This window comes from Schistocerca cancellata, chromosome 4 (genome assembly GCF_023864275.1).
Source record: "Schistocerca cancellata isolate TAMUIC-IGC-003103 chromosome 4, iqSchCanc2.1, whole genome shotgun sequence".
In the NCBI taxonomy this organism is placed as follows: domain Eukaryota; kingdom Metazoa; phylum Arthropoda; class Insecta; order Orthoptera; family Acrididae; genus Schistocerca; species Schistocerca cancellata.
In genome coordinates, this window is record NC_064629.1 from 737,012,531 (window position 1) to 737,029,183 (window position 16,653).

At 39.7% G+C, this 16,653-nt stretch overlaps 1 protein-coding gene across 1 annotated transcript in view; it reads left to right on the top strand.

Moving 5' to 3' along the window:
* Nucleotides 1-2,960: 2,960 nt before the first annotated feature.
* Nucleotides 2,961-16,653, top strand: part of LOC126184413 (segmentation protein even-skipped-like) — a 78,907-nt gene continuing 65,214 nt past the window's right edge. Inside the window, exon 1 of the mRNA XM_049926797.1 lies at nucleotides 2,961-3,123. Within this exon, the coding sequence (XP_049782754.1) occupies nucleotides 2,961-3,123 (163 nt within the window). The remainder of the gene's footprint in view (nucleotides 3,124-16,653) is intronic.

Consider the following 16,653-nt stretch of genomic DNA (forward strand, 5'->3'; position numbering starts at 1 on the left):
GTCACTATCACAAAATGTTATTTTCAACATAACAATGCCTTAGTAGATGGATTATTGTTAGCCCTTTATTTGGTCTGGCCTGAGAACCGGGTCTCCTCGCCAATTCTGTGTGGATTTACAGTTTAGCGTGATATTCGAACTACAATGAAACTTGATTTTTTTTAAATTCTTCAGAGCAACTGCACGTTAGCTCAGAGAAAAATGGCAACGTGATACATTACACAGTCATTTTAAAGAATTTCCAGCTATTTTCTGTACTTTCCGTGCGTAAGACTTCATCAGAAAATATGCTTGGAAAAATGGTGTTGTCGGTTAGTATGATACGTGATTCCACTACATCAAATTCCAACCATTTACTTCGTAATTCATATATTACATTGTTAGAAACGATTGCACGCATACGGTAACTTTTATGAGTGTGGCTTACCTGAGAAGCGGAGACGATTAAATCCAGCGAGAAACTAGCTGCTGTATTGGATCAAAGATTGACTACGTCCAAAGCTTTGAACTGCCTATGCACCGGTGTGATCAGAGATGGAAGGTGTCTTTATTGTTTTTTTAAGGTAGACACAATCCAAAACAATAGTACAGTACGTTAAAATCTGTCCTGAAAGACATAAGGCATGTACGGTTCGCGATCTTATGCGTACACCAACATTTGCACCGTACGTGACCGTGATTACCAAGTCTGTAATTTTCTTCTGCCTTTGCTTCATTTTGTACTTTCTGTTGAACTATATATAATAATAATAATAATAATAATAATAATAATAATAATAATTCCGACCTGATTATATATATATATATAATCAGGTCGGAATTATTCACTGTCTGTTTTTATATATATTTCCATTTAGATCTCTCCTACCAGTCAATGCATACACGCGATAAGAGGGAAAATTTTTGAGTCCATAAACATCCGAGATGTTTCAGCATCATTACTTATGTCTGGATCATAAAAGGCATATTATTCTCTGTCTGAGCCGGCCGCGGTGGTCTAGCATCACGCAGCACTGCACGAGATGATATGAAGCGGTTAGACTATACGCATATAGATGTAATGTCGCGAAGGCAATAGAAGTCTGCATCTCACTGAAAGAATAACGGAATTGTCTATTTTGTTGGTAGATGATACCATTTGCAAAGTATTTGTCCATGTTCTCGAGTGCCATTTCGTTGCATAATATCACCATCAAGCTAGTTTGTGGGATAGATGGAACAGATTGCTAAAAGGGTACATTGTGTTCTCAAAAAATCCTAGTTCATATTTGCATTCAAGTGGAGATGGGCTGTCCCGTTAAGCCAGCTCGCCTGTGCAAATATCAACCAGAACGACGCACTTCTCGATCGAATGCACCGCTGTCTTGCGTCCACATTCTCGCTGGATCTAACTGTATAAGTAAAATACGAGTATATGCCGATTAGCTACTCGTACATATCAAGCTTGCAATATAGAGTCCATTTAAGAAGTTTAGGGGACAACTTTAACGAAGACGAAAACAGAAATTTATTTCTTGACGCACTTTACAGTCTTCTCGAAAGAAAGAAGCTTTCAGGTTTTTACTACGCCAGGAATGATTTGCATCACATTTAGATACAATTATCGTTTAACTATGAAAATTAATTAAAATAGCGACTTCTTTTGCATCTGCATCTGTCTAGCAGTTTGTGAAAATTCATACGGAAAAATATCTGCTGCAGTAAAACACCCTTGCACCGCAGTCCGGAACCGCGGGACTGCTACGGTCGCAGGTTCGAATCCTGCCTCGGGCATGGATGTGTGTGATGTCCGTAGGTTAGTTAGGTTTAATTAGTTCTACGTTCTAGGCGACTGATGACCTCAGAAGTTAAGTCGCATAGTGCTCAGAGCCATTTGAACCATTTCTCTGTCTGAAAAACAAAAAGGAAAAATTCTGGATAAAGTAACGCTTTCACATAAAGGGAGTGAAAACGGAAAATGTGGCAAATAACAGCATTTCACTATATACGATTAGCAACTGCAATGCAGTAATCGTGTAAATAGACACTATCGAGTGTGGTGAGAGTTTGAGCATAGGAAAGACGTTTTAGCAACATAATGTTGCTAAAAATCTTGGCCAAATAAGATTTATTTCGAGACAGTATTTGATCAAGAAAAATGCGATTATATGCGTTTGCACGGAAAATTTTTCACGATGCATAAGATTGTGCCAGAACACCTTGTACAGAACTTGAAAACTGAAAAAATAGGTTCGTTTTAACGTTACTCTGCTGCCACATGGAAACGCAGATATGTTTGGTTTCCGGAAACGATTGATTTGCGGGGCCAGTGATCGTCACAGTAAGTAGCGACTCGCGAGCCCGCTAATAATCCTTAAGAGCTGACCGGGATTCAGATCATTCGCAGAGTCACAAAAAATCGATGAATGTGCGAACGTGAAAATAGCTTGTTCGGAAAACCCTTCGTGAAGCAATAGATCGGAAAACATCGAAAACTGGGTGTTTAAATCAGGGTATGGTATGGGACAGGCACGTCTATTGGTCGCAAGGAATGATCTTCACGCTCAATTCGAGCAACCATCTTTATTAACCGAATGCGGAGGGAATGTACAACCAATAACATCGCACTGCAGTAGATTATAGGATGAGAGGAGGTGAGCGAGAGAGGGGGGGTGGGGGGGGGTCGGGAATGAAGAGGGAGAAAGTAATAGGAACTGCCTCGCCCGCATCAATCTCGGCGATTTCCTGGTCATCATTTTCCTTGATGGCTCGGCATCAGCTGTAGTTTTTGGGGTGCGAGGGGAGAGTACGGGGCGTGGCCGCTGGCTCCGCCCCTGCCGGCCGCCGACCAATGGCGGAGCGCGTCCGTCCCAACCAATTGGGAAGGCGTCTCTTTACGGGTCGCTAATACGGCTCCCCCAGCGGTGCTGAGCACGTAGTTAGTGTCCTGCGCCCAGCCGTTGCCACCAGCTCGTCGCAGCATGCAGCAGTCGTTCCGCGTGATGGAACACCAGCTGGTCGTGTCTTCCTCGGAAGACATCAAGCCTCCGCCGGCTGCACATCTAGGAAAGCCTACCGTCGTCGTAGACGTCATACCGCCCACGTACACCAGCCCGCCAGTCGCCAAAACCGAATCTATCAAAGGTACGTTCAGGTTTCAGTCTTAACGTGCCTCGTTCTGCTAGCTTCTTACAGCAGGGGCGTGGCACACTGCTTCCCAAGTAAACAAGTATCACTGAAACTGACTTCAGGCTACAATGAAAATAGTCAATATTTTATGTTTTGTCAGAAGCTGGTCGAAATTTATATTCTTTCCACCTTAAGATACTCTTCAAATTGCTCGTAGTTAAATAGTCAACAGAGACATTTTACCTGAAAATTTTCGTCCTTCAACTCAGCTGGTAGCTTTATATTTTTTTGTTTTCATTATTATTTTTATTCTTATGTTGCCTTACATGAACATTATTTTTCCACCAAGCTAATTAGCAACGTATTTTACACATAGCACAGCTTGTTAGGTTATCCTGTATTACGGAGTCATAATTCAGTAGTAGTCTTTTCAAAAACGTTGTATTTAGCTTTCCGAAATTTATACAAAAATTCTAGCATGCAATGACATGAACAATCGAGAAATCTTTCACAGTCGGTTGTTCGTGGTACACTCTAATGACATTTCTTATGAAACTCGGCTGTTTTTTATTTATTCTCACCCATTCCCATAGCCTTCTTTCATTTCTTTCGCCTACTACACATATTTTAAGATAGTTCTGTAAATAATATAATGAACGAATTTTTTAGTTATTATTCACGTTTTCGGTAGCTAGTGCGATGTTTCTACAGTCGAGAGCCTGTGATTGCAAGGGTATGCCCAGCTTACGCAACTTCGCAATATTTCGCATTCGCTTAGTCCTTTTTGCTATGTACTGAAATAATGTTGCTGAAAAAATATAATATCATGATAAAGGGAAAATATTTACTTGTGGGAATTCTGCTTCAGCGTGCAGTAAACGCGTGAAGTTACGTTTCTACTGTGAATATCACTGTTTAATTCACATATTCTCTCACAGCTGTGTAATAAAGTTCATCGTATTGTCATTTCAGGATGCCGAAGGAAACACAGCATAATTCTGGGACATCTATGTCTCTATGTTGCTTGTCTGCTTTCTTGGAGCTGTGACCAATGAGATAAATTACTCATAACTTGGGAGAAACGTCTGTACCAAATATTGGTTCTCTCCGGATGGTCGGCAAATCTGCAGTGGCGCGGACCATAGAAATCACGCAGAGCTCTGTACGAGTTAAACTCCAGTCGGTTCCTCCTTGTGCCGCGTTTATAGGCAACACGCCGCACATGCAGGTTGTGCGGTCAATGCATCACACACGTATTAGGCGAGACAGAGTGACGAATTTTCTAATAGGTGTTTTTGAGGTGTACCAGTTTGTGAAGTAGCCCTTTATGCCGCGTCTTGTCAAAGGCTCGCTGTATGTTCGCGAAAATTACTAGGCTCCAGCGGCCTCCGTTAACTGCTCCCGAGATAGTGTAGTGAGCCGAATAGATGTTTTCCGTAGCCGACATATCTTCTGAGCCGCTCTGCTACGATCATTCATATGTTTTGGCTATGGTATTTAACAATGATATTAGTCGGTATGATTTTGCATTGATTGTAGGTTTATTCGGTTTTGTTATCATTATGATTCTGCAGCTTTTCCATGACGCTGGTTTGTTTCCTGTGTTATATAGAATTCAAATATATTTACTAGTGTCAGTATTATTATGTCAGTGGGGCTTACCGTAGGTGTAGTCTTTTAATATCATTTTTGCCGGGTGCTGCATTTTTATGGTCATTTTTGCGTCTGTTGAATCGTCTCTGTGATGACACTTGTGTGGTCTATATCCGTTTCAGAATCTGCTTTCGGTATTGTGCGCATCCCTCAAAGAATGGGAATGAGAAAATGAGATCAACGAATTTGCGGAGAATTAGTGGGTTGTTGTTAGCTGTCAATAGTCGGACCGCGGAGCGAGGTGCGTTCACATCTGGCTACGGTTTGTCGTCCAGCCCACAGCTTCAGATTATTAGGGAGGTGGGCATTTCCCGAGTCTTTACAAGCCTTTCACAGTGAAATCATTCTTATGTATAAAGGTATTTATCACAAAAAATTAATTTTTGTTGTGATTCACTTGATAAATGACGTTGTACTTGCATTTTCACGAAGCGTTCAAAGAATTTATTATCGTTTTAACGTGCTTTACATATTTGCGTCTAGTTGGGTGTTATTCCCGAGCGTGGTGCCACATTTTAATCTTGGCTTCGTCTCTTTCGTCTGTGCATGCACTGTCGCTCCGAGGGGAAAATGTTAACCGTCGAGTGTCTGCATATTCAAAATGATTCTCACTGGTGCCTGCATAATTTGCATGTTGTTAGTTATTTACTGCGCGACATAAATCATGACCAGGGAAAGATTTTTTTAAACTTGGAGTATCAACCGCAACAATGGGCAACTATCTTCTTTGCTTTACGGAGCTCCAAAGCGAAATCCGTAGAAGGTATATTGTGACTCTTATTGCAATTTTTATTCACTCTAAACTGTTTTATTTCTATGTCGTCTTTTCATGATTATAGTAGACGTACAACGATTATAGCACAGGATTAGGAATCAGACAAAAATGGCTCTTATATTTACAGCTTTTACTTAACCTTCTTCCTGACACTAGTTTTCAGGTCACATCTAAATTTGGGGGAAAATATTGTATGGCTAAGAGAGTCTGCTGTTTGTGAAAACATGAATCGCACGATATTACATCTGTAGTTCGATACACCCTGAAAAGCAGCTTTTGTAATAAACGATTGCGTCGTTCGTTAAATGAGACCACAGCACCATATCAGTAAAAGACCAAGTAAATTTTATCTGTACATGATCTCCGTCTTTAGTTGTAATCTTTTCATTTCTAATTTCTGCCTAAATCAAAAAAAAAATATCGGCTGAGCTGAACTAGTGCTCAAGCCTACTACTCCATTCACATTAGTAATGTGGGGAAAATTCTGGTGGGAAAATTACGAATTATTTATGAACAAAAGAGGCGACTCTCCGGAACGTAGTAGCGCTGTGTCGTCGGTAGGCACACAAACAAAAGGTACGGAGCTTGGCTAGGTTTCGGAATGCACTTCCTTTTTCTATGCATATAACTAAAACATTGATTACTCAGTGCTCAGTGGTGTTGATTCAGCTTTTAGTCTTTTTACCTCTATATTACTTTCTATTGAAAACGCCCGTTTTACGAAGTTACCAGGCAGTGGTCGAACCACAAAAGCTGCACTCCGATTTCTGAGTTGCAGCGAATTCGGTGACGGCTTACCTAGTGTCATCACATCTAGAAATTTTTACCTTCCTCCGACTAAGTGCAGATTGAAATGTTGCACAAATTTACAAACATTTCGATTTACCAGTTTTCCGAAATGTGCAGAAAGAAGAAAAAATTAAAATAATCTTAGTAACCGCTAGCTACTGCTTGCATTACCTATACGTAAAAAAAGAGAAAAGATTACCTGAGTAAATTATGTCTAAGTTATTGTCTCTCTGGATACGAGAACGTCCATAACAACCGATTACGGGGCTGTGATTTCTTCCGATCTTGAAATCTAGCTGTCTACAAACGACAATATCAAAGTACGCCATACAAACATACTACCTTATTTGCCACTTTATTTTGCACATTTCTTAGCCTCTCTGCATTAATAAAAACGTTTCAACTTTGCAAAAATGCAATAAATATCTTAAAATGTTATTAATTAGGATATGACTTTCATAGGTTTAACAAGAGAAGCTTTTTTTATTGCTTCATTTTAATATCGTAAATAAACGTACATGCGCTGTCGAAACATGAGCAAAGTAGCACTAAATTTAAAGATGTATAGCAGATAATATTCCATGTGCATAACCATTGTTTTTATATACAGGCAAAGGGGTGGAAGTCACTGATTTAATCTGAATTTCGACCTAAAATCAGCACTCCGTTTCAGCACGACTGTGTATTTAGCAGTTTAGAATTTCTTGTATTGATTAGATTGTTTCAAAATTTCGGGAAGTTGATATTAAGCCCCGAAATCTATAGTGTTAATTAATATCAGAAATCGGGAATCTCTGAAAATGGTCCCGACGTTCCGATACTTGCCATCATCTGCTTGCGAACTTAACTGTTCACATTTTACGGTATGATTACCGCTTGCTTGTATGAGATAATTTAGTAATGTTCTACGTCTAGGTAAAACTTCCGAAAATGTATGTGAAACTACTGACGGCAAATTAATAATTTTAAATTTACATTCGCCCTTCACCTCAAAATAATTTAAGTAAAACAGGGCAAGAGTGGGAGGCAATCTCGTTCGTGAGATTGTTATTGAAACAATTGCGAGTAATACACTCTTTCTTCAAATGAACTGTACTGTAAAGACTATCGCCAAATCTTTCAATACTATTTTAATTAGAAATTATCAGATCGTATTGACACTGCGGGGAAAGGATCATTTACTATTTGTTAACAGGTATGGTATTCGTTATATACAATACAGAGACTTTTAATTTATCACATTGTCAGTATTCTTAAAAATTTATGCCGATAATCTAAACAGATATTTATGGTATGCATTCTTATGCAGGAAATTTAACAACTGTGTACTTTTCATCGCCAGAACTTATGTTCTGAAACGACGAAGTCGTGTCCGCTGCATGGTCGGAGACTATCCATTTAGTGCGTGGAACATTATGCAAGAACAAAACAAAAATTTTGGTAAATACACAACCGCTGAATTTATAATCGCACACGAGGTCATAGAACCATACGCAATGATTATATGATTGTTATTAAACTATTGACAGTGGAGCTATGATTTGGACGGAATAACAAAAAACGTAGAAACTTTGTTTAACGACACGGTGCTAATACATTGTTGGAATGCACAACTCCGGAGCTTCGAATCGTTCATAAACCAACTTTTGCGGACACCTGCTAGTGCTTTCATTTACGCTACTCTCAATCGTTATGCCTGTGAGTTGTCATCGTAGCTATACTCTTTATATTCTTTTCTTTTACTTTGATGAGAACTCCCCGAATTTATGTAATTTACGCAGTAGTCCAACATTGGTTATTGTTTCTTTACCATTTTCCAGTGCTCCCTTTTTACTGTGTTCCAGGAACCACATTTACGTGAAGTGTTTATTTACAGCGCAAAAACATCTAGCGATCGTTAACTTTCCTTTGTTGGCGTTTATCGTCGTTCCGAGTGGGGTGGCGCATTGGTTAGCGCGCTCTATACACACACTGGAGGAGTGGAGATCAAATACAAGTCCGGCTATAGTGATGTAGGTCAGGTATGGCGTCCATAAATAGTGAATGATCCCAATGAAGAACATAGCGATCCAATGTTTAAAAACTTTTGGAACCTAAAACAGTCTTTGATCGTAATTTTTTCCTTGTTTAGTGACCGGTTTCAATCAGATAGATCATCATTCGATTACGTCTCCTGAAAGAGCTAATCTAATGATAACCTAACTTTTCTAAAGCGGTCACTGAATAAAGAAAAAATTTGCGATTAAAGACTGTTTTGGTTACAGGAATCGGTAAATAGATTACGATAATGTCGGAATAGTTTCTTGGAAAGGGACGTGTGTAATTTCTCTCTCAATCCTTGTCTTATACGAGCTTGTGCTTAGTCTATGATGACATAATCGTCGACAGAGCGTTACTTCTTAATAATCTGTCCTTACATATTTGATACCGAGAGCACAATTCGAAAGCTTTTTAGTTCGTCATGGCTGTCACCGTTTGCAAGTTTCTTGTGAATTAATGAAACTTGGCAAACGTATGTCTACATCTACTATATCTATACTCTTCAAACCACCTTGTGGTGTGTGGCGGAGGATATTTTATGTACCACTCTCACTCCCCCTCCTGTCCCTGTCCCAGTTGCCAATAGTTCGAGGGAAGTACAATTGCCTCCGTGTGTAATTGAATCCCTCTAATTTTGTCTCCGTGGTCTTTTGGTGAGATATACGTAGGCGGAACAAAAGTACGCTCTCGGAAATTTAAAAATAATCCACACCACGATGCAGAATACGTCTCCTGCAGCGTCTCCAACTGCAGTTGGTTGATCATCTCTGTACCGCTTTCGTTCTTAATCAATGAACCTGTAACGAAACACGCTGCTCTTCTTTGGATCTTCTCTATTTCCTCTATCTGGTACAGATTCCATACTGACGAGCAACATTCAAGTATTGGTAGAACGAGTGCTTTGTAAGATACTTCCTTTGTTGATGGACCACGTTTCCTGAGGATTGTTCTGATGAATCTCAGTCTGACATCTGTCTAACTCGCGATTAATTTTATGTGGTCATTCGATTTCAGATCGCCCCGTACGCATACTCCTAGATATTTTATGTAAGTAACTGCTTCCAATGATTGTTCTGCAATTGTATAATCATACAATAAAAGATTTTTCTGTCTATGTATTCGTAATACGTTACATTTGCTTATGTTGTAGGTCAATTGCCACTCCCTGTACCAAGCGTCGATTTTCTGCAGGTCTTCCTGCATTTCGCAACAATTTTCTAGCGTTGTGATTTCACTGTATACAACATAATCATCCACGGAAAGCGTCGCGGAGATTCCGACGTTTTCTACTTCACTTAATTGTACTTCGGTTACATAGTTCCTAATGTCATAAAAACAATGCCTGTCTTCTACACTTGGATTAAGAAGACATCAGGGGAAAGGAGATAGTTATTGTTCACTAATATCGAAGTGGCCACATGACTGTGTTGACAGATTGCACGTCTAAGGCTTGTAATTTATTTGACTTCGCAAGAATAGGACAATCAGTTCCTGTCTTACATGTAACCAGAAATTCTCAATATGTTACATTACATTCATTACAATAAGCATGTTATAAGTTACAGACCATCTAGTGCCGCATACAACGTTATAAAACATTTAATAATTAATATCGTACAGAAATAGAAAAAATAAACAGATTTTACAATAGTTCATGAGTAAAACAATAGAGAAAAGTTACTGGAAGGTAGTTTTAAATTATGGGGCTTAGCAGCAATGGGCGTAGTATGAGAGGTGCAAGAGGGGAGGCAGAGAAACGTGGTAAAACACAGTTAATGAAACCAGGGGAAAAGAAAGTGACGTGACTGATTTAGAAATGAAAAGGGCATGAAGCATAAAGGGCAGAAAATGGGAGTATTTGTTTTACTCTTTGACAAGGGGACACTGGCCGTATACGTTAATTTTTTGGGAAACATTACCAAGTTCGTAGGAGGAAGAGTTTCATATTGGTCTTAAAAGCAACAGGGCATTTAATTGTGTGCAGAGTGCAGTGTAGCTTGTTCCAGAGCCGGATGCCAGCAACGCAGAAGGAGTGGGTGAATTTTTTGATTCGTTCTGACGAGATGACGGTAACTTAATCTCTGATAGAACAAACTGGGGTTCATGTGCGCTGAAGAGCCGATGAAGTAAACAGAGCGTGTGGTAGTCACGTGACTTGCCTGGCATTAACCAACCTAACTTCGCGTAATGAGTGGCTGCGCGGATAAAACACGCACTACAAATATAATAGTCTATAGTTTAATCCTTGGTTATTCTTTGGATTTTTTCTGACACTTACTGTGACTTTTTCAGAAACAGAAATGACTTGGAGATGTAAAACAATAAAATTCTTTTTTTTATTCCATTTTCTACTGTAGACCCCTGCACTAACTGGATGCACGAGACGATTTTCAGATTGGAGGAAGGCAAGGGCAAACCACGTGCAATAAGACCATCCCTTATAATGCTCTGTGGTGTTACAAATCAAACTTCAGGTTGATGACTGCTTTACCTTTAAGCCAATACGTTCAGTTATTCATCTTGTAATTGGATCACATTTTGTCCTTGTTTGCTTTCAAATGTGCAGTTATCTACCTTGCGTTAATACAAGCTCTTCTTCTTTTACACCCAAACATGTTGATGTGATATTTCACCAACGCCAGTGGGTAGATTTATTTTCTCATTATCACATATTGATGTTACATGCAAAACTCAGTCATGCCAAGCATTTCCGAAAGACGAAATGGAGCAAAACATCAGCGGTTCTGCAAATGACAGACAGCCACGTGATCCTCAGTATCGCACCGCGGCAAGAACACAACTCAAAAATGCAGTACTTGTTGAAACTCGACTTAAAGAATTAATTCTATAAAACTTCTGTTGAAACAGTGTAAGTTTCTTTTACATTTCAAGTAAGTACTGTTGGCCGCAAATTCTATCACATTTTTTTGTGGACGTTGCGGCACTTTGCATGCATTTTTCAGTGACATAAAATAAAGATGCTCTTTTTCGACTTGTGTCACTTTTCTTGCAGGGGTGCGATATGATGCTAACAAGGGAACCTTCCTATCGCACCCCCCTCAGATTTAGTTATAAGTTGGCACAGTGGATAGGCCTTGAAAAACTGAACACAGATCAATCGAGAAAACAGGTTCAAAAAAAATGGTTCAAATGGCTCTGAGCACTATGGGACTCAACTGCTGTGGTCATAAGTCCCCTAGAACTTAGAACTACTTAAACCTAACTAACCTAAGGACATCACACACATCCATGCCCGAGGCAGGATTCGAACCTGCGACCGTAGCGGTCGTGCGGTTCCAGACTGTAGTGCCTTTAACCGCTCGGCCACTCCGGCCGGCCGAGAAAACTGGAAGAAGTTGTGTGGAACTATGAAAAAATAAGCAAAATATACAAACTGAGTAGTCCATGAGCAAGATAGGCAACATCAAGGATAGTGTTACGTAAGGAGCGCCGTGGTCCCGTGGTTAGCGTGAGCAGCTGCGGAACGAGAAGTCCTCGGTTCAAGACTTCCCTCGAGGGAAAAGTTTCATTTTTTATTTTCAGTTTATGTGACAAACTCTTATGTTTTTATCACTTTTATGGGAGTGATTATCACATCCACAAGAAAAACTAAATCGGGTAAGGAAGGAAAGAATCTTTTTACCCGTTCGCCAAGTGTACAAGTTAGGTGGGCCGACAACATATTCCTATCATGTGACGCACATGCCGCCACCAGTGTCGTATAGAATATATCAGATGTGTTTTCCTTTGGAGGAATCGGTTGACCTAGGACCTTGCTACCAAATGTTTTCGGCTCCCATTGGTGAGGCACGTCCTTTTATCTACTAATCGCACGATTTTGCGGTGCGGTCGTAAAACACAGACACTAAACTTATTACTGTGAGCAGAGACGTCAATGAACGAACGGACAGGTCATAACTTTGCAAAAATAAAGAAAGTAAACTTTTCACTCGAGGCAAGACTTGAACCATGGACCTCTCGTTCCCCAGCTGCTCACACTAACCACGGCACCACGACGCTCCTGGGCTCACAGTGTCATTGATATTGCTTATCTTGTTTGTGTATTTTGCTTATTTTTTCATAGTTCCACACAACTTCTTCCTGTTTTCTCAATTGATCTGTGTTCAGTTTTTCAAGGCCTATCCACTGTGCCAACTTATAACTAAATCTGAGGGGGGTGCGATGGGGAGGTTCCCTTGTAAGAAAATAGATGAACCCACTGACGATGTGTGTTAAAGAACAAGAATTACTGTTTGCTCAAAGCGGAAACGCATTTCCATAATTAGAAACATGTAGAGTGATGTTTTCTGGTTGCTAGAGTGCACTACTGTACCAAATATGATGTTCCTGTGAGTGAAGTAGCTACTGTCGGGCTTCAGACAAGCATTTTTCTTTTCAAAATAACTGCTAAAGCAGTTACTGCAGTTGTATGAGTGATTATACGGTGTAAGCTGACACTTTTTATCGAAAGCGTTTCTTTGTTTTTTATGGTGTTTAGTAGAGCAGCTGGAGTAAACTCGAGCACAGCAGTACGCAGCAGTATATTTCGGTTCTGTTCCAACAGCAAATGATCATTTATAGAAAAGGAAGAGCAGAGTGAAGTAAAGAGCGTCGGCGCGGCACGTTGTAGGTGGCTGACTACCTCCGGCGAGCCAATAAATCAAGCGTCGGAATTCCTGTCTTACAACGGAACACGCCTCGCCACTCCGTCCCCCGCGTCAACAGCTCCAAATGTTGCCTGCGGCCCATATATCTCCCCGACAAATGACGGACGCCCCGCTGTTCCGCTCCTACCTGCGCTGACAGTTTAAAACTTCCCAGAAACACCTAAAACGCTTTTACTGCCCGTCAATAATTACTTATAATCGTCTACAAACACCGGCGAACCTCTCTCGTCCCTTTTGAGTCTGCTCGTGTCACTAAATACTGTCACTTAGTATTTTAGTTACTTTCTTCTCGAATTCTTCTTCAGCTATGTTACGTTGTAACCGAAGTGTTATATACACTCGACATCAGCGTGTATGCTGTCTAAAAATTTAAATTCATCTGTTGCTCCGATAATATTGAAGGAGTGAATTTTACAATTTCAAGAATATGACAACCATTAAGACACTGGACTCGCATTCGGGACTAGCGATGGCGGTTATCGCTGAAACAACCGGTTTTCAGTTATAACGTTTTTTTCAACGCCAGTCTTACCGGATTGTTAAAGCCGCCCAAAATAACCTGTTTCTGAAATAAACGATTTCCGTTATTTTAATCCTATTAGTTCCTGTAATCGAACAAAGATTGAAAATTTTTCACTCCATCAGTTTCAAGACACATAGAACCAAAATATTAAATGACATAAGCAAACAGAAAAACGTAGTCCGTCCATCGTTCACTGCTTTTCTCGAAAAGTGATTAGTTGTTGTCTACCACGAAAAATCACAAGTATCCTTCTACTGATTCTAATTTTTTGAAACTCTGTTCTAAAATCATGTTTTAATCGGAGGTCATACCACTATTTGGATATTACGAGTAGTCAGTGGTAAAGGGCGAAAACTGGTGTTGAAGAACTCTATTTTTCGTGTTAATTTGTCTGTTTTCAAGGGCTAAAAGCAGATAAATGCCTGCTGTGTGGACACAGGCAGCAGAGCAGCTGCTTTCTATTTTTATTGTAAACTGTGAACGACCTGTTAAGTTTTCTCCTTAAATTATGTCGGAACTTTGTTGTACCTCCTTCCGTTTTTAATCTTTTACAGCAAATGGAGCATTGTACTTCATTGATATCTTACTTTGTAAAATACTTCCAGTCTAGGGGTGGTGCCATTGTGTAATACAACTAATGTCGACAACGACAGTGAGAAACTATGATATAGACCACACGGGGGAAGTCTTTCACACTGCATGTACACGCTTACCGTCTATTAAACGCTTCGTGATAACAGGTACATACTGTCACAGCGGTGTTGTACCAATTCTCCAGCCATTTGTTTGTTTCTAGTTTCTGTCGGCATTGTTATTAAAATAGCACTGATTGCATTTACCATTTTTTATAATATTGCAATACTTCAAAGGAATGCAAGTTTTAGGAATAAAAATTATTCGTTCTTTAAAAAAAGGTTTATTTAAAAACGAAAAAATTTACCTCTGTTACTATGCTAATAGATACTGCGGTTTTTTACCCGATTATTAGTAAAAAAACACCTGTTGTAATCTATACCAAACAAATACTGAAAAATATCGGATGACATGACGTTAGCCCTTTAAGTGACACTTGTAACCTTATGCCAGACTTAAAATACATAATAAATAAACAAGTTTATTCACTGCTATTCACAAAGAGTACATACTGGCATGTATTTCATTGTAATCCTAGGGAAAACCTTCTGTCACTTTAAAGAAACCACACTCTCTCACCTTTTCGATGACAACTGTTTTCCATTAGACAGATGCTGCTGCATCGCTGAATTCAGAATATGATATACGAATATTCTGAGGGAAAGCCGAGAATTAGGTACTAGATAAGCACATTCAGGGTACCAGCGAACGGTTAAAAAACACTTTACTCCCTGCTTTAAATACTGCGTTGCGCTTTGTGAATCGTTATTGGCGGATACTTTTCTTCTTTGTAGTACCCTGTTGTCCGTGCAACTTTTTCTTTTAATGAGATGATCCTCTTTCCCAGAAAAAAGTATTTCCTCCAAAACTCTTTTACACGGCCCCAAAGCTCCTGAAAATGCGTGCTTCATATGGAGATCCACTTTTTATAAAGCTATTGGTTCGATTATATAAGATTTCGTGGGCATTTTATCCCCTGATCACCAATATCTGATGCATTACACCATTTGTCACAAAAAATATTAGACATTGCTCTAAATAAATTGTATTCTGTGTCCGGAATGTGCTCAAATTTTTTTCTGAGTGGCCATGACATGACGGCTATCGCGCTCGTCGTTTAAATGGCGGAAACAATATGTTTTCTTGTTAGTTGTTGCTGTAGTCTAGATTGGACAAATGTAAAATAAACACGGTGTGATCTTGTGTGTTGTTGTTATATGAGACCACCTGACCTCCTCTCGGAGCTAAGATCTTCGTCTAATTATTAAGAAAAATTACGGGTTCCCAGTTTCTCGCATTTTATTTTGCTAAAAATGTTCTGAGATTTAAACTCCTTTCAAATTTGGCCGCAAGGGCAGCAGATAAATGTACCATCCGCCTAGTATGTTCGTCTTAATGCAAACACTATATATTTTTGTGCTCTTTCGTCCTCACTCTCACGGTGACTTATGCTGAACTATAAAAAAGTGCTGATTCGCTCTAAGATGCGTAGTTAACTGATAGCCAAGCAGAAGGATGTATGCATTTAGTCAATCTGAACTCAGAACACAGGTGTATAATTCTTCAGTAGCAGTATTATACGGATGTAAAACGAGAAATTGGCTCATGAATGAGCCATATCCCATTTTTTGTTTCGAAACAAAATGCTCTTGGTTTCTTTCTCAACTGAAAGTCTTTAGATTTCTCGTTTCCAGTTGGGTGGTGACGTGCTAATCATTCAGAGAATTAGACTGTATATCTGACGGACTTTGGATTCCTTCGGTGTCAACCCGAATAAAAATCCAACCCATCCATAATTTGCCAGTTCTGAATTATCATTGCCTCCAATTATCTCTGTAAGAGCCCTGCGAAGAATATAGCTGACTGAATAATGAGTCACACAGAAATCTTTCATAGCTGTATGCTGCCAAAGAAGAAGCGGCTCCGACCGCTTGGCAGTAATACTAGCGAGTGTGGGGATTGTGCCAACTTCATCTGATGAAATATGGTTAGCGAATAATTGAGAGGGTGGCGAGGTTCGTTATTAGCTGATGCTTATTACACGAGAGTCTGGTATAGAATTGCTGAATGATCGCACCAGCCACAACTAGGAGGGAAAACGTTGCTCATGTGCGGACTGTATTGGTGCAGCATGACTGTGCTTCCTGCTGCAAAGCTGAGGCCATGACTCAAGGTAAGAAGTTAAGTAAAATAGTCTTATGATAGCACTGAAATAGTGCTCGTCTTCTGTCGTCATGAATAGATGGTAAAAATAAACTTCTAATAAGAAAGCACATGATGTCAACACCGGTTGCGATTTAATTGCCAGCTAATACTACATTCTATTCGTTTCCAAATCATAAGTCTGCCCTTCCAAGATATCAGTGACTGAATGGTTGAATCATAAGTCTGCCCTTCCAAGATATCAGTGACTGAATGGTTGAGCGAGATACAGCTGGCTGAATATTTAATCAAAGGAAAAAAGG